At 37.0% G+C, this 27,867-nt stretch overlaps 1 protein-coding gene across 1 annotated transcript in view; it reads right to left on the bottom strand.

The window, feature by feature from the left end:
* Nucleotides 1-1,903: 1,903 nt before the first annotated feature.
* NUDCD1 (NudC domain containing 1) overlaps nt 1,904-27,867 on the bottom strand; it is a gene marked incomplete at its 5' end in the record, with an annotated part of 84,233 nt that continues 58,269 nt past the window's right edge. Inside the window, 2 exons of the mRNA XM_079722702.1 lie at nt 1,904-2,516; nt 4,547-4,706. Coding sequence (XP_079578828.1) covers nt 2,224-2,516; nt 4,547-4,706 — 453 coding nt within the window. The 3' untranslated portion in view covers nt 1,904-2,223. The remainder of the gene's footprint in view (nt 2,517-4,546; nt 4,707-27,867) is intronic.

Consider the following 27,867-nt stretch of genomic DNA (forward strand, 5'->3'; position numbering starts at 1 on the left):
GTATATATCTCTTTAGAACATTATTCAAATTGAGTTAAATATTTGTGGAATCCTTGAAACATTTCAAGAAAACATGACTTGGAATCACTGCTCTAGACCTGTTACTCTCTTAAAATAGATCAATATGCAAAAATATTTAGGACTAGTTATCCTGATAGGTTTCAATTCAACATTAATCATGTTAAAAATCACATATACAAAGGAAAGAAAATTGATTACCATATGGAAATTTGCATATATATATTGTCATATGGCTAATTAAGCACCACATTAATCTGTATTTTTCTTAAATTCCCTAAGAGGGTATTTATGATCTCTGAGGTAAATTTTAAAGAAAATTTAAATCTACTGTCACATAACAAAGGCTTTTAATAGTTCACTGTCAAAATAGTCTTTTGTTTCATTAAATTTTACAGTGACACTAAAAAGTTCTGCAAATATCACTGTTTTGTTTTTTGGTTCAGCCATACTTTTTTTTTTTTTTTTCTGTGTTCATGATCTCTTGATGCTTGATAGCTATCTAGTCCTCTTTCCTAGTACTAACAGAGTACTATAAGGACTCCACTGTCACTACCAGTTCTCAGGACTTTTCCCAACTTTTTATCTAGCATCCCAATACTTCTCTCCAGGAAACTGCTTTCTGACATAGTGTTTAGAACATGCATGTAATCCCCATCTTTTTCCTCCTTTTCTGTCTCTCAAACTTATTTTTCCTTCTTTCACTAAAATTTAATTCAGCCAAACACTTGTCTAGATAGGCAAGAGATATGTTAGGAACAAATGTTTCCTATCGTGTACTCTTTTCTTCATTTTCTGCCTCTTATATTAAAGTCTCAATTCCCCTATTATAATATAAAATTTAACTTGAAGTTTATATAAGAAGCATACAAAAATGGTATAAAAGTAAACAATTTTCCAGGTAAATGCACACCAAAAGAAATCCAAGGAAATAATATAAGAAACTAAAATTCATGGCAAAACATATTTAATGTATAAACAGGATTACTTTTTTCTTAACTGTAGAAATGTAAGAACTACCAGGACGAATTATAATTTGTATGGTAGACTGTTACATAAATGGCACCCAGTGAATCATACCACCTGCTATCTGTATCCTTGTGTACTCCACTCTCACACTGACTCTAGACTTGCTTTGTTCAATGGAAGATGAGCAAATATGATGCAAGTGCAGGCTTGATAAACTCTTGTACATTAGGGCTTGCCTTCTTGTAATGTTTTTTTCTGTCATGGGAAGAAACACGGTCTAGCTTACTGGAGGAGGAAAGGCCATGCAGAACAGAGACAGTCAAGTCAATGAATCATGAAAAATTATAAAACATCCTGTTTTTTTTTTTTTTTTTTTTTTTTGCGTTATGTGGGCCTCTCACTGTTGTGGCCTCTCCCGTTGCGGAGCACAGGCTCCGGACGCACAGGCCCAGCGGCCATGGCTCACGGGCCCAGCCGCTCCGCGGCATGTGGGATCTTCCCAGACCGGGGCACGAACCCGTGTCCCCTGCATCGGCAGGCAGACTCTCAACCACTGCGCCACCAGGGAAGCCCCTAAAACATCCTGTTTTAAACCACTGAGTTTTGGAGTAGTTTGTTATATGGCAATGGATAAGAGCTACACTTTGTAGAACCTTATCATCTCTCTTTATTTATGTCTGTGGATGACCAAATGGATAAAAGTTAAATAAAATAAAGCTATATTTAATATGAAAAAACACTTAAGGTCTCTCAGCAAACTTTAACAGTACTAGACCTGCTGTACCTGTTATATTTCTCCCTCTACCCCAGCTATTCAGTCCATTTAAAAAGTATTTACAAGAATCAACACTTTAACTATTATACATTCTATAGGTAAAGAAGTAGAAACTGTATCAGTGAACAAAGAATACACGATAAATATTTTTATTTTTAAACATGAATTGTACATCTTTCATATAAAAGATGAGATTCTAGCCTGTTTTTAAAAAATTAATTATACTTGCTAATACTATCTTTACATTTTTTACAGAAGCTAATTTTCTCTAAATTTGCAGCTTCATTCCATAGCTTTTATAGACTCATAATCTCGAATATATTTCCAATATCCTTTAAAAAATAAATTCATACAAGATAATTTTAACAAAATAAAACTTAACAGATTATAGCACAACTGCCCAGCCTTCCAGCTACCACTGAATACTTTCCCAGTACAGAGAAGCCAACATGTTGGAGTAATTAATTCTCTGTATTTACCTTTATTAAAAAGAGGTTTTTGGTAGTGAGAACAAATAATCTCTCATTTGTTGCTTGAAAGCCTAAAATAGGATCACTGGTTTCTAGGCTTGCTACTTGCTGCTTAGCAACCTGCCCTACCTGCCTGCCTTCCTTCCTATTGTAAAGTACAGTGGACATGGGAGTGGGCTGACGATAGATGAAAACTCGTCGAAGGCACTCGCAAAGGGCTGCATAAGAGTAATTTGGAGCACAGGCAAAAAATTTTTTGTCTCTCTTTGATGCTTGGACGTAGCCTACCAAGAAATATGAGACAAAAAAAAAGAAAAACTATATATTAAACAGAAGGGGAAGAACAGTGATTTAACATTTAATAGTTCATAAATCTTATTACAAATTGAAAGGATTAAATAAAAATATATATCATAGATACTCAACAATGGTTAAATTCTGAACCATTAATGACTAGCCACAATCAATCTCTCCCAAATGGTGCAAAAATAAAGCATTAACTCCTAAGGAACAAAATAGTGTTTCATCCCTTCAAAAAAAAGCACAATATAGTTCCTATATAATTTCCATGAATAATTAAAACATTAAAAATCTAACACACTAAAAACATGCCAAAATATCTTTAAATAATAGTTGAGTACATCAATCAGAGATGTGGCATTACAGCATCTTTTCTTTTTTCTTATCAAATAAATGGGAAAATGTTTATAGGATGTATTATAAAGTTATTTTAGGAGTGTGTGCATAATGCAGACCCCATCCCCAAAGGTACTAATATGCACAATGCATTCCCATTATTTCTATAATGTTAGTGGTATTTTTATACACCAATACCAACACTGTAACAGGATTTGTACTTCACCTCTCAGAAGGAGAGCCTTGAGACCACTACAAACTCAAAGAAAATTCAAGTATCTATTTAAAAAATTCCATTGGGATATCCCTTGAAAACTAATTAAACTTTGAAAAAATAATCTTTTTAAAAATTATCTTTATAGTCTAAAAGAGCATTTATGTTCTGAAATAAAAATTAGAATTTTCAGATTGGGACATGATTACTGAACATTGTAACATGTGAGAGAGGAAATATAATACTAATGTAAATTGAGACCTCATCAAACAATGAATGAGCAAAGGAACCACTGAGCACAGGCAGATCAATGCTGGTTTTTTAATATTAAGCAGGGCTTGAGGAGGAAAAAGCAGAGAGGACCCAGACACCTATTTGAGAGCCTAGATTTAGCTCTCCAGGCTAATCCAGACGAAATAATGTATATAACATCTCAGGACTACACATCTAATGTAGTGTTGATTTAACTTAAACTCAAGCATAATAGAATTCCATTATACTAGGGGATTTAGGGATACAAAAGGAATATCTGAAAATTAAGATAAAGCTTTCCTCTTACTGAAAAAAACAGGAGAATAAAAAATCAGGAATTTTAGTAGAAAGGCTAGAAATTATGTGGCTAAACTATTCAATCAAACTTTATTTCAGGATATAAAAATTCATTTGGAGTCTGAATTAACCAGTTTAACAGCCTATATTATTAACTATAAGGGATAATTGAAAAAATCTCCTCTACAATTAGGGTTGTACATACACAGCAATCACAATGCATAATTTTACTTCCTGCTGGCAGTTTAAAATAACCTTTCAATAAAGCAATAGCTGTGGTCAATTCATATAAAAAATTTCTCCCACACAATACTAATGTATTTTATCATTAAATCAATTATTGCATAAGTCTACAATTATGTAGCTCAAAATGTTTCAAGCTCTAGTTTTAAAAGCAGTATTTTCCCTTTTATCCTACAGAATAAATTTCATTTCTGCTTATCATCATCTTCCCTAAGTGTTTTCATTATAATGGCTGTTTTTCACTTAAGTTCCATGAAAGATGTCTCATAATGTGCTTTACCTTAGAGCAATTCCATGATTACCAAAGACTACTCTGAAGAAACCTGAATACAAGTTCCATGTAGGGTACTGTCAAGCCCCTTGTTCATATTCTGATATTGTATAGCTTAGTTGGAATAAGCAAATAACTGATTAGAATGATTCATGCAGTTAGATAACCACTTTGATTTCTATTCTGTGCTGATCTTCTGCACAAGAATAAAAACAAATTAGTCCTACTGTTCCAAAAGTACTAACATTCATCAACTATGTGCAAGCAACCAAATTATAGCACAAATCAATCCAAGCATAATCAGGACAGCTCAAATTTAAACAAACCCAAAAACTTGAAAAAAAAAGAATGACTGTAATTTTCAATATAAAGGAAAAAGTTGTCAAAGAGCTTGCTTATACCTAAAGCATTGAAAGTTGCGATATGCTCCCACATATCGTCTTGGTTGCCAGAGTGTGGTTGCCAGAGAAGGGCATCAACATCGTGGCGCAAACAGAAGCAGGGCATTTCTTTAGGATCCACTATGACAGAGAAAAGGTACTGGTTGCTTCCAAGATTCACCTAAAATAAAAAGTGACAAAAAATCATTTACTCAACAAATTAATAATAATACGGATGACAGCTGACACACAGAACTACATGTCAACAACTGTTCTAAACTTTTTACATACCTAAAACTGATTAATAAATCTTCATAATGCTCCTGGGAGAAATGTGCTATTGTTATTAGGTCTATCTTAAAGCTGAGGAAAGTGATGCACAAAGGATTTAACTAACTTGCCCATGGTCAGCCTGGTAATAAGTTGTGCAGCTGAGATTTGAATCTGGAGTCTATGTTCTTAACCACTACACTATAGTATTTGTCAACTGTTAGTAACTCGTTTACAACATGCTATAAAGCACCAATTTTATAGGCAGAATATTTTTTAAACCACAGAATACAAATATGAAGTTTACAAATGCTAACTTGTAATAATAACTACCAAGAACAACGATATCTACTATGATTTATGAGCACAATCTATGTGCCAGACATGTTATAAATATTAACGTCAATAACCCACAAGGCTGTTATTACTTCATAGATGAAAGAATATACTTGAGAGCTTGAGTAACTTATTCTAGGCTACATAGAAAAATCACAATGCTAGGATTCAAACAGATCTGTTTACAAATTATTGACTTTGTACTGTCTACTTACAATAAAATGTCAAGAATGTTCATTATGTTAATAATTTTATTACAATATTGATGGCTAAAGGAACTCATTTTACTACAGACTCATTAGGTTGAGGCTCATTAACTAGATTCCATCTATAGGAATACTTTTTTAATGGAAAGAGGTTGCAGTGATATTCTTCATTACAAATGCTGTTTATCAGAGTTAAAAATGCCTAAATACCAACAAAAATCATATCAAATATAGAAAACATAAAATATGCGTAGCACTTAATAAACAATGAATTGCTTCCATGAGTTTTAGAGCAGACTGGAGAATAAAATGTTGGGTTGAAATTTAAGGTGGAGACCTGACCTATGTTCAATAGGGAAAGCTGTGAAGTGGCTCTCCAACACAGGCTACTGGTCACAGGAGAATCCAGAGACAGAGCAACCTAATTTGTGTTGCTGCAACAATGCCAAGGGATAGGGCTTTTGGGTGGGGCCAGTGCTTGATCTCTGCAGAAGGGGAACAGGCTGGCACAGTGTTCACAGACTATTTCTTCTCTTCCTTTGCTCCTGATAATCACTGGCTAAGTGAGGTTTATTTTCAAAATCACTGCCAACTGACTGGCCTTTTATATTACATCTTACAGTAAGCTTTATTGTCAAATTCAGTTTTCTCTGTAGTTTCAACTGTATTCTCATTACTTTGTTTTATACTTTCCATTAATGCATGTTTCAGCAAATAGTTTGTGGATCTGCCCCCCAGAAAGTGAACAGATTATTCCTCAAGTAAGATTTGGATGCTTTAAATATACTCAAAACTAATTATCTGGAAGTTTTAAAAACAAATTATAATAAACTAGTCTGATGGAACTAACTAATTGCAAATATAATTTACTGTGAGATAAAACACTCCCTTTAAATGAGATAATTTTTCCTTTATGTAGTTAAGAGACTGTGTGATATTCATTTAATAAATTCCAGCCTTCCTATTCTTCCTTTTAAAGTCAAGTATTCCATACAGATAAATAAAAAAGATTACACCACTTAAGATGTATGATACTTATTAGGTTGGTCAGAGGCCATGTTAGGAAAATAAACTTATAATTCCATTCAAAGGTTGCAAGCTAAGAGTAGACAAAGGAACTGCAGATAAACACTGCTTTTAAGATAACACCTAAAAATGGTTTCATCTTTCTCATGGTAGTTACTGAAACCTCTTGATAATTCTTTATACCTTTTACTACTTTTTCTTGCCTCACTGCACAAGCTAGGAGCGCCAGCATGATGCTGACTAGGAGTAATGAGGGCAAACACCCTTGCCTGTTACCAATCTTAGGGGAGAGCATTCTAGTTTTTTTACCATGAAATACGATGTTAACACTAGGTTTTTCGAGGAGGCAGTTACCTTCAACTCCTAGTTTGCTAAGCATTTTTATCATAAACAGATACTAAGTTTTGTCAATTCTTTTTCTGCATCTACTAGAATGGTCAAATATTTTTCTTCTTTAGTCTGATGATACACTGAATTATGTTGATTGATACTTGAATGTTGATGAATCAGCCTTGAATTCCCTGGGTAAACACTACTTGGTCATGATGTATTATCCTTTTTACTTACTGCTGGATTTCATTTACTAATATTTTACTGAGGACTTTTGTATCTATATTCATGAGGGTTACTGGTGTGGTTTTTAATTTTTTTCCTGATTTCTTTTCTGTCATGTCTTTGCTATCAGGGTAATGCTGGCCTCATAAAACAAGTTGGGAGGTGTTCCTTCCTCTTCTATTTTCTGGAAGTTTGTATAGAACTGGTATTGTTTGTTCATTTGGTAGAACACACCAGTGAAGCAACCTAGGTCTGGAGATTTGTCCAGACCTAGGAGAAGGTTCCTAACAATAAATTCAGTCTCTTTAACAGATATAAGACTATTAAGGTTATCTATTTCTTTTTCAGTGAACTGTGGTAATGCTTGTCTTTCAAGGAATTAACTTCACTTAAATTGTCAAATATATGAAAATAGAGTTGTTTTATAACATCCCATTATTACACTTTACTGTCTTTTGGACTTGTACTGACATGTCCATTTTTATTTCTGATATGGTAATTTGTGTTGTCTTTTTCCTTGGTTACTCTGGCTAGAGACTTATCAATTTTGATCTTTTCATTGGTTTTATTATTTTCAGTTTTCAGTTTCACTGATTTCTGCTCTTTGTAAGTTTCCTTCCTCCTACTTGCTTTATACTTGGTTTGCTCTTCTTTTCCTGGTTTAAGATGGAAGCTTAAATTATAAAATTGAGACATTTTTTCTATTGTAATATAACATGTAATGCCATAAATTTCCTTCTAAGCACTGCTTTAGCTGCATCCCATATGTGCTGTGTTTCATTTTCGTTCAATTCAAAATATTTCCTACTTCCTTTGTGAGTTCCACTATGACTCATAGGTTATTCAGAAATGTATTTAATTTCCAAATACTTGTGGATTTTCCAGATTTTTCTATTATCAATTTCTAATTTAATTCTGTTATGGCCAGAGAACATTCTGTTCATGATTCTTATTCTTTTAAATTTACTGACATTTATTTTATGGCCCAGAATATGGTCTATTTTGGCAAATGTTCCATGTCCCTTCTGGGATTCCAACTAGATGTATGGTAGACCATCTGATATTGCCCCACAGCTCTTGGATGCTCTGTTTTTTTTTTTTTTTTTTTTTTTTTTTTTTTTTTTTTTTTTTTGTGGTACGCGGGCCTCTCACTGTTGTGGCCTCTCCCGTTGCGGAGCACAGGCTCCGGATGCGCAGGCTCAGCAGCCATGGCTCACGGGCCCAGCCGCTCCGCGGCATATGGGATCCTCCCAGACCGGGGCACGAACCCGTATCCCCTGCATCGGCAGGCGGACTCTCAACCACTGCGCCACCAGGGAGGCCCGGATGCTCTGTTTTTTTGTTTGTTTGTTTTTAATCCCACCCCACTTCCACCCTCTTAGGTTAGTAAAAATTAGCAGAACTGAAATCAGTCTTCAAGGTTACTGATTTTTTTTCCCCTCAGATGTATTGAGTATACTGATGAGTTTGTTGAAGGCATTCTTCTCTTGTTGCTGTGGTTTTTATAAAAAACTTCTAGCATTTTTAATCAACTCTTTTACAGTTTCTCTCTGCTAAAATTCTGTATTAATTTATTCATCTTTTCTACTAGAGGCTTTAACATATTAACCACAGTTATTTTAAAACCTTTGTCTGGTAGTTCCAAAATAGGGGTCATCTCTGAGTCTGGTTTGTTTCCCCTTGTTTCTTGACAGAAGGATGTTTCTTACTTCTTTTTGTGTGTCTTGTAACCTTTGACTGAATACTGGATGTAAAAAACAGTAGAGACTGAGGTAAGCCGTATTTATGCCTGGTAATGGACTCATTTCTTCTGCTAGGCCATTCATGTGGGTGGTCATGACAGAGGGAGGTTGAGAAAGGGCTAAGAAAGGGCTGATCTGAGCTTGAATTCTGTTGTTGCTATGGTCACCTTCAGTGCATCACCAACTTCAAATTCCTTCAGTGTTACTTTGCACTCTGGTGGGCACTGAGATGCTGGAGGATTTTCCCCAACTGTAGTGTTCCACCCCTAACTTTAGGCCTTCACCATACATCCGCATTTCAGAGAGTCTCTCTATGCTCTTACTCCTTCCCTAGTGGTAGATTATTATTGCCTGTTACTTGGTGCTTCTCAGCCTGATGATCGTGGGTGGAAGGATATAGGCAGAGGGTTCTCTTGGTTCAGCCTCAGTATTGGGCCTTGTGTCCTTGGGTTTCTGGGTTTGGGCCTTTTTGGTGATACTGCCTCATCTCCAATGGTAGGAGAATTCTAATAATCTACCCTTGATTTCCTGCCCCTGCCCCAGGCGTAGCGGTGGTGTTTTAAAATTATTTTTATTTCCCCCCAGCTGCAGTGGGTCTTCTTCTGAGCCCTTAGGATAAGATCTGATGCTCTTCCCTCAGCAGCTTAAGGCTTTTGCTACTTAAGGAAAATAAACCAGGCAGGACTTCATGCTTCTTTCACAGAAGATACTTCCCTCCTCCAACGCTGCATCACCAGGGTGGCTTTCCTCCTGTCTCCTCCCCATCTTCTGCATCTGGCCTTGGTCAAGGTCCATAAAGAGGATCTGTAAATCCCATGGGTTCTATACTTTCTTGTTAGCCCCCACTAGGCCTTTAGCAGTTTGTTGAATTTTTCTTACCCACTTATATGGTAATCCTTTCTTCTTCCCATGTTCAGATGAACCAGCTCTCCTATCCAATCTCTCCTTGGTGGTACCTGTTTTTCCCTTGGATTTCAAGCTAGTTGATTGCCCTGTAACCTCAGATGTCTGAAAAATTTTTTTTAAGTATCCAGGCTTCTCTTGTTGTTACACTGGGAGTGACACTCTTTCCAGCTTTCCAGACCCTAGACTGAACTAGAAGTCCCCTGCTCACTGTTTACAAACTTGCCTAAAAAGCAAGCCACTTATAATGAGCAGACTGGTGATAGTTCAGTATCCACAAGAGCTTCCATATACCCAAGTAGGCAAACTGTAGGATCCCATACCCTGGCTTCTACTAACAGAATCAAGGGTAGCTAACTAACTTAAAGGCAAACATCTTTTATCCATTGATTTATGAAATGGTTAGACTGAAGTGTTTTCTTGACAGGTGCTTCCCATAGGGGATGGTGGCTGGCCAAAAAACAGTAAATCCTCTTCTTTCGAAGTCTAAAGGCCAAAAATGAACAATAAACACAAACATACAGCCAATAAGAAAGAGAGGTAAAAGACATACCCAGAGAGACTATAGTAAGCAGAAATCATGAGGTAGGAAGTGAATCACAAAGGTATGAGCAGCAGAAGCAAATAAAGATGGTGATGTGATGATAATGGCACAGCACTACAGTAGACAGCAAGGGACACTTGATTCTCAAGAGACAAGTAGATTACCCTGTCATCAGTGCTTGTGCTATTTTCTAAACAATGTTTTCCTTCTCTTTTAGGTCGAACTTGCAAATGCATTTGTTTACAGAATGACCTTCTATTTCTCTATGAGATCTAAAGAGATTGTTTCCACTATTCCTTACAGTCTCCACATATGTTCACACTAAATATCTATAACGAGGTAATGAGAGGTCTTCTCTGCTCTTTGCAACCTCTGAAAGTCCAGACTAAAGGATTTTGTTCAAAAGAGAAGAAAATCAGAATTAAGATTACAAACTGAAACAAACTAGTTTTGCTAATAAGTTAATTAAGTGAATGAAAATAAAGTGCAAAAATTAAAAAGTACAATTCAAATTAAGTGTACTTTTTGTATGCTATAGAAACAAAAAAAATCAATATAAGAAAAAGAAAATGTTTGAAGAACAACAAAGACATAGCATCATTAATTTGAAGCAGACAAAACAGAGAAATAAGATGTTATTCATTATCTGGCATGGGCAGTTACCGGTAAGAATCAAGAATAAGATGTTCAATTCAAAGTCTTAAAATAGAAAAATCTGCAACCTAGAATACTCTACCCAGCAAAATTATCATTTAGAATAGGAGAGACAAAGAATTTCTCAGTCAAGCAAAAACCAAAAGACTAAAGCAATACTAAACCTATCCTAAAAGAAATAGTGAAAGGTCTTCTCTAAATAGAAAGAAAGCAAGAAGATATAGGAAAGAGAAGCTCACAATTGCAAAGTAAATCACTTAAATAAGCCAGTATACAGATCAAAAAGGAAAAAAAAGCTATTTGTGAAAGTGATGATAAACACAAGGGACAGCAAAAGGATAAACATAAAGATGTAAAAGAGGACATCAAAATCATAAAATGTGGGGGAGGAGAGTAAGAAAATATAGATTTTTTTTTTTTTTAGAATGTGTTTGAGCCTGTATGACTATCAGTCTAAAGCAAGCAGCTATTGGAAGGGATTAACATACTTGAAAAACAGGGTAATCACAAATCAAAAACACAATAGATTCACAAAAACCAAAAAAAGGACACAAGCATAAAAATAAAAGGAAATCATCAAACCACAAAAAGAACAACAAAAACAAAAAGAAACAAAGAAGAAACATAGAATCAACTGGAAAACAAAGTTTAAAATGGCAGTAAATACACAGTTATCAATAATTATCTCAAATGTCAATGGACTGAATGCTCCAATCAGAAGACACAGTATGGCAGACTGGATAAAAAAACAAGAGCCTACATTATGCTGCATACAAAAGATCCACTTTAGGACAAAGGACACACATAGGTTGAAAGTGAGGGGATGGAAAAAGATATTTCACGCAAACAGAAATGACAGGAAAGCAGGGGTTGCAATACTCATATCAGACAAAACAGACTAAAACAAAGGCCATAAAGACAAAGAAGGACACTATATAATGATAAAAGGATCAATACAAGAGGAGGACACAGACCTACTAGAGCATGGACTTGAGGATATGGGGAGGAATAGGCTGTGACGAAGTGAGAGAGTGGCATGGACATATATACACTACCAATCATAAAGTGGATAGCTAGCAGGAAGCAGCCATGTAGCACAGGAAGATCAGCTAGGTGGTTTGTGACCGCCTAGAGGGGTGGGATAGGGAGGGTGGGAGATGCAGGAGGGAAGAGAAATGGGAACACGTGTATATGTATAACTGATTCACTTCATTATAAAGCAGAAACACACCATTGTAAAGCAATTATACTCCAATAAAGATGTTAAAAAAAAAGGATTTTACACTCTTTACACTCGTCAACATATATGCACCTAATATAGGAGCACCCAAGTACATAAAAACTAACAGACATAAAGGGAGAAACTGATGGGAATACAATGATAGTAGGAGACTTTAACACCCCACTCACATCAATGGACAGATCTTCTAGACAGAAAATCAATAAGGCAACAGAGATCCTAAATGATACAACAGAACAGTTAGAGTTAATTGATATTTTCAGGATTACATCCAAAAAACACAGAATACACATTCTTTTCAAGTGGACATGGAACATTCTCTAAGATTGACCAAATAGGGCACAAAACAAAATCTGGTATAAAAATTATTTCAAGCATCTTTGACAATGGCATGAAACTAGAAATCAACCACAGAAAAAGAAATGAGAAAAAAAAGATTACATGGAGACCAAACAACATACTAAAGAAACAATGGGTCAATGAGGAAATCAAAAAGGAAATTAAAAAATATCTTGAGACATATGACAATGAAAACACAAAATCTATGGGATGCAGCAAAAGCAGTTCTTAGAGTTCATAGCAATACATAGCAATACAGGCCTTTCTCAAAATACAAGGAAAATCTCAAACAACTGAACCTACCACAAAACCTACCTTTTTTTGTTGCTGAAAAAGAACGAACAAAACCTAAAGTCAGCAGAAGGAAAGAAATAATAAAGATCAGAGAGGAAATATAAGAGATTAAAAAACAATAGAAAAAAATCAATAAAACCTAGAGCTGGTTCTTTGAAAGGGTAAACAAAATAAGAAAGGGAAAAGGAGAAACCTCAACTGATGCCGCAGAAATACAAAAAAACCATAAAAGAGTACTATGAACAATTATATGCCAACAAATTCGACAACCTAGAAGAAATGGACAACTTTCTATAAACATACAGCCCACCAAAACTGAATCAAGAAGAAACAGACAATTCGAACAGACCAATCATTAGAAGTGAAATAGAATCTGTAATTTAAAAAAATTCCCTACAAACAAGTCTTGGACCAGATGGCTTCACAGGCAAATTCTACCAAACATACAAAGAAGAACTTTTACCCATCCTTCTCAAACTCTTCCAAAAGACTGAAGAGGAGGGAACACTCCCAAAACCACCATCACTCTGATACCGAAAGCAAAGACACAACCAAAAAAGAAAATTACAGGCCAATTTCTTTGATTAATATAGATGCAAAAATTCTCAACAAAATACTAGCAAACAAAATCCAACAACACATAAAAAAGATCATACACCATAACCAAGTGGGATTCATCCCAAGTTCACAAGGATGTTCAGCATATGTAAATCAATCAACGTGATATACCACATGGACAAAAGAAAAGATAAAAACCACATGATCATCTCAATAGATGCAGGAAAAGCATTTGACAAAATTCAACATCCATTCATGATAAAGACTCTTACCAAAGTGGGTACCGAGGGAATATATCTCAACATAATAAAAATTATTTATGACAAACCCACAGTCAAAATAATACTCAACAGTGAAAGCTAAAAGCATTCCACGAAAATATGGAAGACAAAGATGCCCACTCTCACCGTTTCTATTCTACATAGTATTGAAAGTTCTAGCCACAGCAGTCAGACAAGATAAATAAAAGGTATCCAAATTGGAAGAGGTAAAATTGTCACTGTATGCAGATGACATGATACTATATATAGAAAACCCTAAAGACTCCACACAAAAAATTACTAGAACTGATAAATGAATTCAGCAAGGTAGCAGGATACAAGATGAACGTACAGAAATCAGTTGCATTTCTTTACACCAATAATGAAATATCAGAGAGGGAAAATAAAAGAAAAAAATACCTTTTAAAATAGTAACCCCAAAATAAAATACTTAGGAATAAACCTCACCAAGGAGGTGAGAGACTTATATGCTGATAACTATAAAACATTAACAAAGGAAACTGAAGATTATTCAAAGAAATGGAAAGATACCCCATGCTCTTGGATTGGAATAATTAATATTGTCAAAATGGCCATACTACCCAAAGCAATCTACAGATGTAATGCAATCTCTATCAAATTACCTATGACATTTTTCACACAACTAGAACAAATAATCCTAAAATTTATATGGAACCATAAAATACCCAGAATTGCCAAAGCAATCCTGAGGCAAAAAAACAAAGCAGGGGGCTTCTCTGGTGGCGCAGTGGTTGAGAGTCCGCCTGCCGATGCAGGGCACACCGGTTTGTGCCCCGGTCCGGGAAGATCCCACATGCTGTGGAGTGGCTAGGCCCGTGAGCCATGGCCGCTGGGCCTGTGCATCCAGAGCCTGTGCTCCGCAACGGGAGAGGCCACAGCAGTGAGAGGCCCGCGTACTGCAAAAAAAAAAAAAAAGCAGGAGGCATAACCCTCCCAGACTTCAGACAATACTACAAAGCTACAGTAATCAAAACAGTGTGGTACTGGCACAAAAAACAGACCTATGGATCAATGGAACAGAATAGAGAGCCCAGAAATCCACATACCTATGGCCAATTAATCTTCAACAAAGTAAGCAAGAATATAAAATGGGAAGAAGTCTCTTCAGCAAGTGGTGCTGGGAAAGTTCGACAGTTGCATGTAAATCAATGAAGTTATAACACACCCTTACACCATGCACAAAAGTAAACTCAAAATGGCTTAAAGACTTAAATATAAGACAAGGCACCATAAAACTCCTAGAAGAGATCACGGGCAAAACATTCTCTGACATAAATCGTACCAATGTTTTCTTAGGTCAGACTCCCAAGGCAATAAAAATAAGAACAAAAATAAACAAATGGGACCTAATCAAACTTATAAGCTTTTGCACAACAAAGGAAACCATAAACAAAACGAAAAGACAACCTACAGAATGGGAGAAAATATTTGCAAACGATGCAACCGACAAGCACTTAATTTCCAAAATATACAAGCAGTTCATACAACTCGACAACAAGAAAACAATCCAATTGAAAAATGGGCAGAAGACCTAAAGAGACATTTCTCCAAAGAAGAAATACAGATGGCTAATAAACACATGAAATGATGCACAACATCACTAATTATTAGAGAAATGCAAATCAAAACCACAATGAGGTACCACCACATGCGGCTCAGAATGGCCATCATTAAAAAGTCTACAAATAACAAATGCTGGAGAGGGTGTGGAGAAAAGGGAACCCTCCTACACTGTTGGTGGGAATGTAAGTTGGTGCAGCCACTGTGGAAAACAGTATGGAGGTTCCTCAGAAAACTAAAGTACAATTACCATATGATCCAGCAATCCCACTCCTGGGCATATATCCAGACAAAACTGTAATTCAAAAAGATACATGCACCCCTATGTTCACAGAAGCAATATTCACAATAGCGAAGACCTGGAAACAATCTAAATGTCCATCAACAGATGAATGGATAAAGAAGATGTGGTATATATATACAATGGAATACTACTCAGCTGTAAAAAAGAATGAAATAATGCCATTTGCAGCAACATGGATGCATCTAGAGATTATCATGCTAAGTGAAGTCAGAAAGACAAATACCGTATCACTTATATGTGGAATCAAAAAATGGCACAAATGATCCTATTTACGAAAGAGAAACAGACTCACAGACATAGAGAACAGACTTGTGGCTGCCAAGAGGGAAGGCAGGTGGGGGAGGGATGGACTGGGAGTTTGGGCTTAGTAGATGCAAACTATTACATATAGAATGGGTAAACAACAAGGGCCTACTGTATAGCACAGGGAACAATATTCAACATCCTGGGACAAACCACAATAGAAAAGAATATAAAAAAGAATATATATGTGTATAACTGATTCACTTTGTTGTACAGCAGAAATTAACACAACCCTGGAAATCAACTATGCTTCAATAAAAAATAAAAAAAAAAAGAACAGGTGCCAAAAATCCCACTGAGTTCACAACTCGGTAGCCAAAAGCAAAATGCGACAGCAAATAAGAAAGAAGGAAAAGAAAAGGACGACTGTTTGGGGCACACACTGTCAAAGGTAAGAATAGTACCCAATAGCTTATTAGCAGTGGAAAGAACAAAAACCAACCATGCAGAACCAGAGAAGAAATTTTTAAATGGAGTACACTGAGACTACTTAGTGTGGGAGTAAAGAACCCAACTTAACTTCAAATGCTTCTAATGGCTTTACTATAGACATATACAGCATGGTAATTAATATTCACTCTGATGACATTCGACAATCTATAAAATGTTACTTTCTCTTCAGAATGCTCTACATTAGATTTGGGGCAAATAATAAAGTTTAGTAAGATTCCATTAAAAAAGCTCTAAATATAGTTTTAGCACTTAAATGAGAAGTAATTTGTACTAGAGAATTTATTTGGAAAACTCATTCTTTGTTAATGCCAAATAAATAACCTATTGCCTTTAAAAAACCTCTTAAATTCATAAACCCTTTGATAAATAAAATGTAACCCCACATTTCTTCTATTCTCATGTTTGTTTATCTTTGAAGTACCAATGAAGATTACAATTAGAGTAAAATATTCTCTAGAGAAAAATTTGGAACATGAATTTCTCGTAATCGATTGTCTTCTTCTTCTCTTTGTAGAACACTTAGCAATTAAAGACTTCTGAAGGTTATATGTCAAAGTGAAGACATTTAAACAACCTTTAATCACTGCTCTTACCAAACTGAACTGAAAAGTAGTATTAAGAAAAAGGTTTTATCTATTCATAAATAATGCATCTGTTGGAGGTCAGATTGAAAAGTTAATGACATGAAACTTTAACTCCAAATTCATATTCTGTACATAGAATAAATTACAAAAATTTACTCTATTACTATGCATGAAGTATTGAGTTGATCTGCATCTACTGCTGTATGAGGAAAAACACTCCCTGGTGTTTCTCCTGTTACTCACAATACCACCACACTCAAAACATTTCTGACACCAGATGTGTAGGTTTTCCACACATCCAGCAATTCTGACACCAGGTGGGTGTCCTACAATTAATTCAGTTCTGACACTATCTACCTGGAGATAGCATCAGATTACACAGGTTAAGGGCTCAGTCCCACAAGACTGAGTACCACTGCCCTGCTCTCCCTACCACCCCACTTCAGATGCCAATCACAAATCCCAAGTTGTCACCTGCACTTCCAACTGACTGCTATAAACCAAGAATTCCAACGACTCTCCTTGGGTTCAATAATTTGCTAAAATGGCTCACAGAATTCAGGGAAACACTTATATTTACCAGTTTACCATAAAAGTCTATGATAAAGGAAACTATGAACATTCAGATGGAAGAGATGCATAGGGCAAGCTTCTGAGGAAGGGGAACAGAGCTTCCATTCCCTTGCAAGGCACGCCACCCTCCTAGTACCTCCATGTGTTCAGCAACCCAGAAGTTCTACAAACTCTGTCCTTTTGGGATTTTTATGGACATTTCATCACATAGGCATGATCATTAACTCAGTCTCCAGTCCCTCTCCCCTTCCTGGAGGTTAGAGGAGGGCTGCTGCTGAAAGTTCCAATCTTGTAATCATGACTTGGTCTTTCTGGTGACCAGCCCCCATCACGAAGCTATCCAGGAGCTCACCAATAGTACTGCCTCATTAGCATAAAAGACACTCCTATCACCCAGGAAATTCCAAGGGACTTAAGAGCTGTGTCAGGAACTGGGATCAAAGACCAAGAACCAAAATATGCTCCTAGTCCTAGTGCTCTTATCACTTAGGAAATTACAAAGGTTTTAGGAGCTCTGTATCAGGAAAGGGACAGAGATCAATATATACTTTTTCACAGCTACCTTACTTAATCCTATTTAATCTTCACTACCTGAGAATTCCCATTTTATGGAAGAAGAAACTCAAACTCAAGAGGTTAAGAGATTTAGGTTAAGAAGCTGATAATATGTATATATTCTGTTTGGTCAGTTAAGTTGTGTTAATAAGTTGTACATGTGTGATATGTCTAAAATTGATGTCTGAAAACTACAGAAAAGTCTTATAAAATCCTGAGTTACATTTTTGTTTGAATATCCATTCATAAAGTTAACCATATAATTAAAGACCTTCTAATACTGACTAGAGATTGTAGCATAGGAAGATGTCAGATAGTAGCTAAGTGGTGTAAAATGAAATGGGAGGAAATGCACTTACATTTTTTTTTTTTTTTTTTTTTTTTGCAGTATGCGGGCCTCTCACTGCCATGGCCTCTCCCATTGCGGAGCACAGGCTCCGGACGCGCAGGCTCAGCAGCCATGGCTCACGGGCCTAGCTGCTCTGCGGCATGTGGGATCTTCCTGGACTGGGGCACAAACCTGTGTCCCCTGCATCGGCAGGTGGACCCTCATCCACTGCGCCACCAGGGAAGCCCCACACTTACATTTTTAATAAAAGCCGTAGAAAGAGAATATTACTTAGAAATATAAGAAAAAAACGCTGATTTTTTTTCATTTTGAAAATTATTAAGTTGGATCTTTAGCTGTGTGTATCATAATATCAAATTTCACTGACTATTCTAATGGAGGATATATATATATATACACATATATATATGTATATATGTGTATATATATATATATATATAAATGTAACAGATAACAGAAATACATACCAGAAAATAGAAGGTGCTGTGAGAAAAAAAAAAAAAGAGCAAACAGGTGAGTAGATAATGGGGTTGTGGTTCCCATAGGTTAGTAAGGATGGAAGCTAACATGTGAACAGAGGTGTGAATAAAGTATGGGAACAAATGAGAAAAGGAAGAACATTTCACGTTCAGAGAACAACAAATGCAAACACCCTCAGGGAGAAGCATGTTTAGTACAAGGAATAGCATGAAGGCCAGTGTGGTTTAAGAAAAGTAAGCCGGGGAAAAAATGGTAAAAAATGAGAGGCAATCAATACCGGAGGGCAGTGATTTTTATTAATTTGTTTATTTTTGCTGTGTTGCATCTTCATTTCTGTGCGAGGGCTTTCTCTAGTTGTGGCAAGCGGGGGCCACTCTTCATCGCCGTGCACGGGCCTCTCACTATCGCGGCCTCTTGTTGCGGAGCACAGGCTCCAGACGCGCAGGCTCAGTAGTCGTGGCTCACGGGCCTAGTCGCTCCGCGGCATGTGGGATCCTCCCAGACCAGGGCTCGAACCCGTGTCCCCTGCACTAGCAGGCAGACTCTCAACCACTGCGCCACCAGGGAAGCCCAGGGCAGTGATTTTTAACTATGGGTTTCAACATTGGTAGCAAAATCAATTTAGTAGATCAAGAAAAGAATTTTCTATTTTACTTCACTGAAAACAGTATGGAGTAGAGTACTAAAGTATGTCTTGTACAATGAGGATAGCACTGTCTTGTGGAATCTTTGCTTCAGATATGTTCATGTTATATGTGTATCCTGATCTCTCAATTTAAAATATACAAAATACAGTGAGTCATAAGGCTGCTTGTAGACCACAGTGAGGATCCTAGACATTCTTCTAAATGTGACAGGAAGCCAGTAAAGGGAGGAAAGAAACAGGGGAATGACAAAATCTAAGCCCTTTACGAGGGTTACTTTCAACTTCACACAAAGTACTTACTAATTCACAGGGGAAGATGATAACTTTAAAATAGGGAAATCTGGTGGGCACCATGTAATCAAATTTAACACCACAATAGTATGAAAACAGTAGATGTCAACCAAGTACCTCCTAATGTGATACACTGGAGAGGAAACATCATTTATGTAATATTATTCCTGGCAAAAATGCAAAATCAGAATCTGATCTTGAGGAAATACTGGACATAGTCTATAAAAGGTAGAAAACAAAGTCAATGTCATAAGGCTGCATAATTGAATATTCCAAATTAAAGGAGACTACAGACACCACAACTCAATGCAATATGAGACGTGGGATTGGACCCTGAATCAGGAAAAGAAATTGCTGTGAAGTACATTATTTGAGCAACTGGTAAAATTTGAATATGGACTCTATATGAGATGAAAGTATTGATATATACCAACGTTAAATTTCCTGAATTGTATTGTGGTTCTACAAGAAAATGTCTTCATTTTTAGTATACATTGTGAGGTATTGGGGGTAAAATGGCATGGCATCTTCAACTTACTCCTAAATGTTTAAACAAAAAGAAATGGAGAAACAAAAAATTTGGCAAATGTTAATATTATAGTTACTAAAATCTAAGTGAAGGATATTGTTATGGGCTGAGGTGTATCCCCTCCCAAATTCATATGTTGAAGCTCCAATCCTCAGCACCTCAGAATGTGACTATACTTGGAAAGAAGACCTTCAAAAAGGTATTTAAAATGAGGTCATTGGGGTAGGTCCTATTCCAATAGGATAGGTGTCCGAAGAGGAGATTAGGACACAGATACACAGATGGAAGACCATGAAGACAAATGCAGAAGACAGCCATCTAACAAGCCAAGGAGAGAGGCTCCAGAAGCCAACCCTGCTCAGACTTCTAGCCTTCAGAGTTGTGAGAAAATAAATTTCTGTTGTGTAGCCATCCAGTCTGTGGTACTTTGTTATGGCAAGTCCCAGAAAACTAATATAGGTACATAGTAGTTCGTTATTTTTTTAACTTTTCTGTAAATTTGAATTTTTCTTGAAAACACAAAGTCAAAATTTTAAAATAAAATGGGTCACTGTGGCTACTAAATATAAAATTGGCTTATAAAAATCAACTGCCGGGCTTCCCTAGTGGCACAGTGGTTAAGAGTCCGCCTGCCGATGCAGGGGACATGGGTTCATGCCCTGGTCCAGGAAGATCCCACATCCCACATGCCACGGAGCGGCTGGGCCCGTGAGCCATGGCCATTGAGCCTGCGCGTCCGGAGCCTGTGCTCCGCAACAGGAGAGGCCACAACAGTGAGAGGCCCGCGTACTGGAAAAAAAAAAAATCAATTGCTAACTCACTCTGTAAAGTGGGACAATAATAAAATGGAAACTTCCAAGACTGAATTATAAGGATTAAATGCAGCTGTGTCAATGCTAGTGTTACATGAACAGTTTATATTAATAGGTTAGTTATACATTAAGATACACCTTTAAGAAAAATTAGCTAGACAGAGGCTGGGTTACATACTCTTATTTTGCAGAGTAATTTGAAATCTCACCTATTCTAGAGTTTAAGATTTAAGGTTAAAGGGTTAAGGTTGATGTTTCCATGTGTTAGATGTACCAAATCTTTCTGCTGCCCATCAGATACTCACTGCCTTCAAAGATGTAACATGGACAATCCTATCCTACACAAACAACAAAAATGAAACAAATATTATTTGCCAGTAAGTCTTTTTTTTTTAGTGGTCATTGTTTAACCTCAGAATTCAACGCTGACTACAGGAAGTCACATGTATTGTGGACTCTGTCATCACACACACATACTGTTCTACCTATTAAATTTAAAATTAAGAAATGGCTTCTCTGCAAAGATCACATCCAGGGTACTCTCGGGAAAGCATAATCTAAAGATGGAAAGCAAGGGTATAACTGTAAAACTCTTTATTCAAAGAATTCAAAGTGCAAAGAAAGCACCACTCAGTCAGACAAAAGGCTCCCTAAAGACAAAGAGTATGCCTCACTAATCCAACAACGGGTTTCTAAATAGCTTAAGGACATTGTTCATCAGCTGAATCTCAACAGAAACTCAAGGTAGAGAAAGACCTTATCTACAAGATATTGTGGGTATGGCTTTTGTATAATGGAGTAAATCCTAGTAAGATTAACAGAATATCCACAAAATTTTAAGAAAATTAAATCAGCAGGAATAACAACAGCTTGGACTGAAATGAACACAGCACGAAATGAAAAGTGGTCCTTAGATTCCCACCCCCACCCCCCACGCTTGCAATTTCTACAAGTTCCAGGAGGTAGGCTATATTAGTTTGCTAGTGCTGCCATAACAAAGTACCACAGACTGGATGGCTTAAACAACAGAAATTTTTCTCACAGTTCTGGAGGCTACAAGTCTGAGATCAAGGTGTTAGCACGGTTGGTTTCTTCTGAAGCTTTTCTCCTTGGCTTACAGATGGCTCTCCTCTCCCTTTATCTTCACATGGTCCTTCCTATGTGTGTCTGTGACCTTATCTCCTCTACTAACAAAGACACCAACCATACTGGATTAGGACCCACCATAATGGCCTCATTTTAACTTAATTATCTTTTAAAGGCCTTACCTCCAAATACAGTCACATTCTCAAGGTTAGGATAGGACTAGGGGCTAGGATTCCAACATATGAATTTGGCGGGTATACAATTCAGCCCATAACACAGGCTGAGAAAACTATTAAAGTGCAAACACGTATAAGCCTACCTTGAAAACACTGCAGGTTCAAGTTTCAGACCACAGCAATATAGTGAATACCACAATAAAGCGAGTTTTCTGGTTTCCCAGTGAATATAAAAGTTATGTCTACACTATACTACAGTCTATTAAGCACACAGTAACACTGTGTCTGAAAAAATAAATGTACCTACTTTAAAAAATATTGGGTTGGCCAAAAATTGACTCTTCCTTTCATGGACGACTGATTTCTCTGTAGCATGCAGTGCTGTTTGACAGCAGTTTACCTATAGAACTTCTTTCAAAATTGGAATCAATCCTCTTAAACCCTGCCACTGCTTTATCAACTAAGTGTAAGTAATATTCTACATCCTTTGTTGCCATTTCAGCAGTCTTAACAGCATGTTCACCAGGAGTAAGTGCCTTGTCATCCATTAAAGTTTTATCATGAGATTGCAGTAATTCAGGTACATCTTCAGGCTCCACTTCTAATTCCAGTTCTCTTGCTATTTCCACCATATCTGCAGTGACTTCCTCCACTGAATTCTTAAATCCCTCAAAGTTATCCATGAGGGTTGGAATCAACTTCTTCCAAACTCCTGTTAATGTTCATATTTTGATCTCTTCCCATAAATAATGATGTTTTTAATGGCATCTAGAATGATGCATTCTTTCTGGAAGGTTTTCAATTTACTTTGCCCAGACCCATCAGAGGAATCACTATCCATGGCAGCTACAGCCTTACAAAGTGTATTTCTTAAATAAGACTTGAAAGTCAAAAGAACTCCTTGATCCACAGGCTGCAGAATGGATGTTATGTTAACAGGCATGAAAACAACATAAACCTCATCGTGCTTCTCAACTGGAGCTCTTAAGTGACCAGGTACAATGTCAATGAGTAGGTCTCAACAGTGGGCTTAAAATATTCAGTAAACCAAGCTGTAAACAGATGTGCTGTCATCCAGGCTTTGTTGCTTCATTTAAAGCCAGAGGAGATCTAGCATAATTCTCAAGGGCCCTAGAATTTTGGGAATGGTAAATAAGCACTGGCTTCAACTTAAAGTCACCATCTGCATTCGCCCTAACAAGAGAGTCAGCCTATCCTTTGAAGCCAGGCATTGACTACTCTCTAGCTATCTTCTTCCCATATAAGGCTGTTTCACCTACATTGAAAATCTGTTGTGTAATGGTGTTTAGCTGGATAACTTGCTACGGCTTCTACATCAGCACTTGCTTCTTCACCTTGCATTTTTATGTTATGGAGACGGCTTCTTTCCTTAAACCTAATGAACTAATCTCTTCTAGTTTCAAACTTTTCTTCTGCAGCTTCCTCATCTTTCTCAGCCTTTATGGAATTGCAGAAAAGTAGGGCCTTGCTTTGGATTAGGCTTTGGTTTAAGGGAATGTTGTCGCTGGTCTGATCTTCTATCCAGACTACTAAAACTTTCTCCATGTAATTAGACTGGAGAACTAGACTTCCATTAGACTTTAATTAGACTTCCATTCATGTGTTCACTGGAGTAGTACTTTAAATTTTCTTCAAGAACTTTTTTGTTGCATTCACAACTTGGCTAACTGGCACAAGAGGCCTAGCTTTTAGCTTATCTTGGCTTCCGACATGCCTTCCTTATTTAGCTTAATCATTTCTAGCTTTTGATTTAAAGTGATAGACATGCAATTCTTCCTTTCACTTGAACACTTAGATGCTACTGTAGGGTTATTAATTGGCCTAATTTCAATATTATTGTGTCTCAGAGAATAGGGAGGCCCAAGCAGAGGGAGAGATGGGGGAACAGTAAACACTAATCTGCTAATCAGCAGAGCAATCAGAACACACACCTTTATCTCTTAAGTCTGCCATCTGATATGGGCATGGTTTGTGGTGCCCCAAAACAATTACAATGCTAACTTTAAAGATCACTGATCACACATCACCATAACAAATATAATAATGAAAAATATGAAATACTGTGAGAATCACCAAAATGTGACAAAGACAAGGTGAGCGAATGCTGTTGGAAAAAAGTTGCTTATAGACTTGCTTGACACACAGTTGTGACAAACCTACAATTTGTAAAAACAAAAACAAAAACATGCAATATCTGAGAACTACAACAAAGCAAAGCATAATAAAATGAGGTATGCTTGTATTGACAAATTTAGGCTTTTTGGAACACCAGCCATGGTTAGATTTATACTATAGCGGTAGCTTGTACAGTGCTGTTGGAAGCTCGATCCAGGTGCCAGTTTCTATAGCTACCATCTTCTTCCCAACCACCAATCTTCACCCAGGAATAGTTACTGCCCTGGCCAGAGGCATGTGCATATCAAAACTGAGGAATTCAGATGCTGAATCTTAAGTTGTTAGTTCTAAAATACCACCTCAATTAAGCATGTTACTAGAAAAAGAGCCAAGAGTCAACTAGAGGATACTTCTCAACACAGGGTTGCCATAAACCTTCAATTTGTAAAAACTGCAATATCTGCAAAGTGCAATAAAGTAAAGCACAATAAAACGAGGTATGCCTGTAATCTCTCAGGAATAAGGAAAGATGACCTAAAGGGTGGAATCAAGAGCCCAGAGGGCAGAAGAAAGAACCAAGAGCCAGGGAGAAACACTTCCAAATAAGAGGAGGGTTGAGTCTTACTTGAGAAACTTCTGACATTTTGCCTGGCTAGATTTTGGAATTGCTTTGGACCTGTCACCCCTGTGTACCTTCCATATTCCCTCTTTTTGTACAGAAATGTGTACAGTGATAATCCTATGCTTATCCTATCATGTTATATTGGATATACTGGTGCAGATAACTAGTCTTTTAGTTCACAGGGCTACAGATCAAGAGCAACTGTACCCAAGGAGCTGGCCTTAAAGGATCCTCATCTACACCTGGACAAGATTTAGGTGATGATATAATTGCCTTTGAGTGAATGCTATATTAGAATATGACTTTAAGAGACCTTTGCAAGGTACCTATTTTGCATGTGAGAAGGCCATAAATCATTGGGAACAATGGGTATGCCAGTGCCCCCAATGACCATATCAGTGGCTATGATACCCAGCTACCAAAGTGGCACCCTTTGATCCCTGCCTTCTTTTATTCACAGCCTTATGTCTTCCCCACTCACAATGTACTAGGGTGGGCCTGTGTGACCAACAGAATATAGCAGAAATAACAGTATATCACTACCAAGATCTAGTATAGAAAACATTACAATTTCCATCTTGGTCACTTCTGTTCTCCCCACAACCCTCCTCAGATCACTCACTCTAAGGGAAGGCAGTGGCCATGTCATGAGCAACCTCATGAAGGGGCTCACATGGCTAGAAGCTGAGGTTTCCTGCCAACAACCACGTGAGTGAGCTTGTAAGTGGATCCTGAAGCCCCTGTCAAGCCTCAGATGACTACAGCCCAGGCCAACACCCTGAGTACAGCCTTAAGAAATATCCTGAACCCAAACCACCAAGCTAAATGCCTTTCAAATTCCCGACCCACAAAAGTATGACATAATAAATGTTTCTGTTTTAAATCACTAAGTTTTGGGATAACTGGTTATGTAGCAACAGATAACTAGTAAACATGTTTTAAATATTAAGACACATGTTGCAGGTTAAGGATGGAAAAAATTTAATCCTCTAAATACTAATCACAAGAAAGCTGTTGTGGTTACACTAATATCAAACAGAGTATGTTTCATGACAAGGAGTATTAGCCAGAGATAAAAACAGGCATTTCATAATGACAAAAGGGTCAGTTCATCTAGAGAACAAAAAAAAATCTTAAATGTGTATGCTCCTAACATTACACAGCTTCAAAATACTTGAATTAAGACTGACTAAAAATTAAAAGGAGAAACTTTAAAATTCACAATTACAGTTGAAGACTGTAACCTCCTCACCTGGAAACTGTAATAAGTACAGAGAAGGACAAAAGGGATATTAAAAATTCAACTAATTGAGAGGAGGCAGAGCTGCAGCCACAAACTCTGCTGACTCGGTGGCAACAATGAGGACCACCTTCCCCTGTGAATTCAGAGGCTCAAGAGTGTCAAATGTTGGGTGAAGACAAGATGGCGGAGTAGAAGGATGTAAGCTCACCTCCTCTCACAAAAACACCAAAATAACTAACTGCTGAACAACCATCAACAAAAAAACCACTGGAACCTACCAAAAACGATATCCTACATCCAAAGACAAAGAAGAAGGCACAACGAGATGGGGGCAGACAGCAGAAGCAAGAAAAACTACCACCCTGCAGCCTACAGAATGGAAACCACAATCACAGGAAGTTAGATAAAATGAGACGGCAGAGGAATATGTCCCAGACAAAGGAACAAGATAAAACCCCAGAAGAACAACTAAGTGAAGTGGAGACAGTCAATCTACCCAAAAAAGAATTCAGAATAATGACAGTAAAGATGATCCAAGATATCAGAAAAAGAATGGAGGCACAGACCAAGAAGATACAAGAAATGTTTACCAAAGAGCTAGCAAATATAAAGAACAGAGATGAACAATACAATAACTGAAATTAAAAATACAATAGAAGTAATCTGTAGCAAAATAAATGAGGCAGAAGAACGGATAAGTGAGCTTGAAGACAGAACAGTGGAAATCACTGCCACAGACCACAATAAAGAAAAATTGAGGACAGTCGAACAGAACTATGGTACAACATTAAACTCACAGACATTCACATTATAGGGGTCCCAAAAGGAGAAGAGAGAAAAAGAACCTGAGAAAATATCTGAAGAGATAATATCTGGAAACTTCACTAACATGGGAAAGGAAACAGTCACCCAAGTCCAGGAAGCACAGAGAGTCCCAGGCAGGATAAACCCAAGGAGGAACATACTGAGACACACAATAATCAAACTGACAAAAATTAAAGACAAAGAAAAAAAAAGCAACAAGGGAAAAGCAACAAATAAGGTACAAGAGAACTCCTATAAGGTTATCAGCTGATTTCTCAGCAGAAACTCTGCAGGCCAGAAGGGAGTGCCACGATAAAGTGATGAAAGGGAAGAACATACAACCAAGAACACTCTACCCAGCAAGGCTCTCATTCAGATTTGATAGAGAAATCAAAAGCTTTACAAACAAGCAAAAGCTAACAGAAGTCAGCACCACCAGACCAGCTTTGCAACAAATGCTAAAGGAACTTCTCTAGGTGGAAAAGAAAAGGCCACAACTAGAAACAATGCATTAATAGGATAATACACCATGACCAAGTGTGGTTTATCCCAGGGATGCAAGGAGTTTTCAATATCTGCAAATCAATCAGTGTGATAAACCAAAATAACAAATTGAAGAATAAAAACCATATGATCATCTCTGTAGATGCAGAAAAAGCTTTTGACAAAATTCAACACCCATTTATGATAAAAACTCTCCAGAAAGTGGGCATAGAGGGAACCTACCTCAACATAATAAAGGCCATAAATGACAAACCTACAGTTAATATCATACCCAATGGTGAAAAGCTGAAAGAATTTCCTCTAAGATCAGGAACAAGACAAGGATGTCCACTCTTTCCAGTTTTGTTCAACATAGTTTTGCAA

This window comes from Hyperoodon ampullatus (assembly GCF_949752795.1).
Source record: "Hyperoodon ampullatus genome assembly, chromosome: 17".
Taxonomy (NCBI): domain Eukaryota; kingdom Metazoa; phylum Chordata; class Mammalia; order Artiodactyla; family Ziphiidae; genus Hyperoodon; species Hyperoodon ampullatus.